Source organism: Vigna umbellata, chromosome 2 (assembly GCF_029865625.1).
Source record: "Vigna umbellata cultivar VRB3 chromosome 2, Vumbellata_1.0, whole genome shotgun sequence".
Lineage (NCBI taxonomy): Eukaryota > Viridiplantae > Streptophyta > Magnoliopsida > Fabales > Fabaceae > Vigna > Vigna umbellata.
Window position 1 is genome coordinate 13,369,603 of NC_142166.1, and position 2,770 is coordinate 13,372,372.

General features: G+C 35.6%; 1 protein-coding gene across 1 annotated transcript; it reads right to left on the reverse strand.

Moving 5' to 3' along the window:
- Nucleotides 1-1,363: 1,363 nt before the first annotated feature.
- Nucleotides 1,364-2,448, reverse strand: LOC124825028 (uncharacterized). The gene has a single exon (XM_047297565.2). The coding sequence runs from the start codon at nucleotides 2,070-2,072 to the stop codon at nucleotides 1,542-1,544; it is 531 nt and encodes a 176-aa protein (XP_047153521.1). The 5' UTR covers nucleotides 2,073-2,448; the 3' UTR covers nucleotides 1,364-1,541.
- Between the last annotated feature and the right edge of the window lie 322 nt (nucleotides 2,449-2,770).

The following is a 2,770-nucleotide window of genomic DNA, read 5'->3' on the forward strand; positions in this document are numbered from 1 at the left end:
ATTTAAAAACTAAAAATAGTTTTTAATATACAATAAATTTATAAATATATGTATAAAATAGGTATGCATAAAATACACAAAGTTATAAATGAATGAATAAAATACATAATTTCTTGTAGTGTTGGATCCAACTCATTTCTACTCGACATGAGTTTTGTTTATTTGGTCCTTATTTGGGTTGACTTAGTCTGGACTTGATGTAAGCTTGATATGAATTAGGTTAACTTAGTTCTCCCTAGGTTTGATGCATACTAAGGTTGACTAATTCAACATTGACTCAATTCAATCTTGGATCCACTTAACTCAAGATGACTCAACCCAACATGGATTGAGCTTACTTGGTCTGATATATATTAATGTTAGTTTGGCTCAATTTTATCCAACTTAAACTTAGCTTGACCTAGGCTCTACTGACTTGAACTAACTTAGATTCACATCGACTCAACTTGAGTTGGTTTAAGCTTCAACTCAGTTTGACACGGTTCGAACTTTGACTCAACTTGACATGATTTGGGCTCGACTCTACTTAATATAGTTCCGAGCCTAACTTAACATGGCCTAGCTCCACCCAACCTAGCTTGGACTCAAGCTAACCAACTAGACATTATTCTACTACAAACTAATTTAACTTAATTTTAACTTGGCCAAAACTAATTTAGGTTTGTCTAACCAACTTGACATAAGTCTTACCTAACTTAATGTTGAACGTACCTAACTTAGTCAAACTTAAGTTTGATTAGAATCAATTATCTTGAATCTAATTTTGTTTAACTTAACTACAGTATAGTTCGACTTAACAAGTTTATTATTTAATCCAACTTGATATGATATGCTTTCAACCTAGTTCAACTTAGGATTCAATCATCATTTCTCATTTAGTTTGACTTAATTTAATATTTAATAATAGATTCAAACAAAAAATTGATTTAAAATTTGTAAAACTGAAAAAATGTATCACATGCAAATAAAATTAAATGGATTAAAGTCCAAAATATATGAATTTAAATTGAAATAAATTCTTTAAAATAAATTAAAAATAACATAAATTCAAATAATTATAAATTGACTTTTTTTCCCAACTCTAATTAACATATTTAAAAGTACATAGTATAACGGTATTATTAAATTCAAAGAAAAATTATGTCTAGGAATCTCTCTGTTAAAAAAAAATATAAAAAACTCCCAAAAAAACAGCCTTGTAATTAATCCGAGCGCACATCGCACTCACGCTGGTTTATCAACACGACGTCTCATACACGTCATCAACCATTAGAAAGAACGTGTGTGACTTGATCGATAATGGATAACTATGAGTTTGTACATATAAAAATATCCACCAAAAATGAAAATTGAAACGAGTATATACGGAGAATAATGCTTTAAAAAGGTATCAATTAAAAAAATGTAAAGGAGTATACAGTAAGAAAATCTAAGACGCTATGACTAATGATATTATAGTAAAATATACAAAACTGCACTTGTAACTTATCAAAGTGAAATTCCAAAAATCGACACCACACGGCATAATCCGTGCAGCTTCTCTAGCCCAAAACGGCGACGTCTTGATTGGAATTCGTGGGGACAGACTTTAACGGAGGAGCCGCGGCGTAACGGGTGGAGAAATTCCGTAACCCGTCGTAACCTTCATCGTCGAAATCCCCGTTACGCCCCTCGTCGAAGTTCAAGGCGTAACTCAAGGGGTCGTACTGGTATTTCCCTGGCGCGTGGCGCGAACCGCCACTCCGGCTGCGGTTGAACCGCCGGATAAAGGTCTTCCACCGGGGCCCTGCTGCGAGCTCTGACCACTCGCGCACCTTCATGAAGGCGGTTGCACCCGGCGACCACCAGCGCCGGGCAGTGGGGCTTCCTGTCGCCGGTTCGGAGTGCGACTCGGACAGCGACGAGGTGGCCCGCACGCGCTCCCACCACGCGAATTCGACGGCCGCCGAGGGGCGCCGGGAACCGAAACAACAGGTGAAGCAGAAGCTGCAGCGCGCGTTGGCTAAGAGAGAGTTGGACCTCTCGTCCCCGCCGCCGGTTGAATCATGCTCCGAGGGTTGCGAATTGGACATACTAGAACCTGTTCTATAGCCGTTACAGTGAGAGTGTGATACCAATGCAATAGGAGTGTCTAATTAATATACTGCAACATGGATTAACCTAATCAATGATTCGCTATTAGCGACTTGGTCAGCGCCCACAATACAAGTGTGGCTTTTAGAACGTTAGATTTATAATTGCTGATTGTTTTATATTGTTGTTTGGTGAGGGTACTTTCGTAATTGGATCTCAAAGGGTGTGGGAGCCGTTGAAGTTGAAGACTTTCTCTGTATCGTTGACAGCATCTCGTGAGCTGGATCGTATATTATTGTTAGGTGGCAGAGTCTCGGTCGAATTTTCATACATATCCACTTCACAGCTGGATCCACAATTATTACTTTATTTATATAACTTTTTTACTTTATTTTATTTTCTATTATTAAGAGAAGTACTGCAAAATTTATAAAAATTAATATTCAATATTAGTTGTTAATAAAAATTCAGTAAATACTTCATACTGAGAATATGATTAATTAACGATAATGTATAAAAAATATCAAGTAAAAGTTATTAAATGAAAAGAATAATATTTAACGAAATGAATAAATTTCAATTAGTCGTGTTTAAGGGAATATGTTTTCTTTATTTTTTGGTTGTGTTATTTTATTTTATAGAAGTGCTTTTATTTTATTTTATAGAAGTATTTTTATTTTCTTTTAAATATCTGTAT

Coding starts and splice junctions, on each gene's coding strand:
- LOC124825028 (XM_047297565.2), bottom strand. CDS start 2,072: ATGTCCAATTCGCAACCCTCGGAGCATGATTCAACCGGCGGCGGGGAC.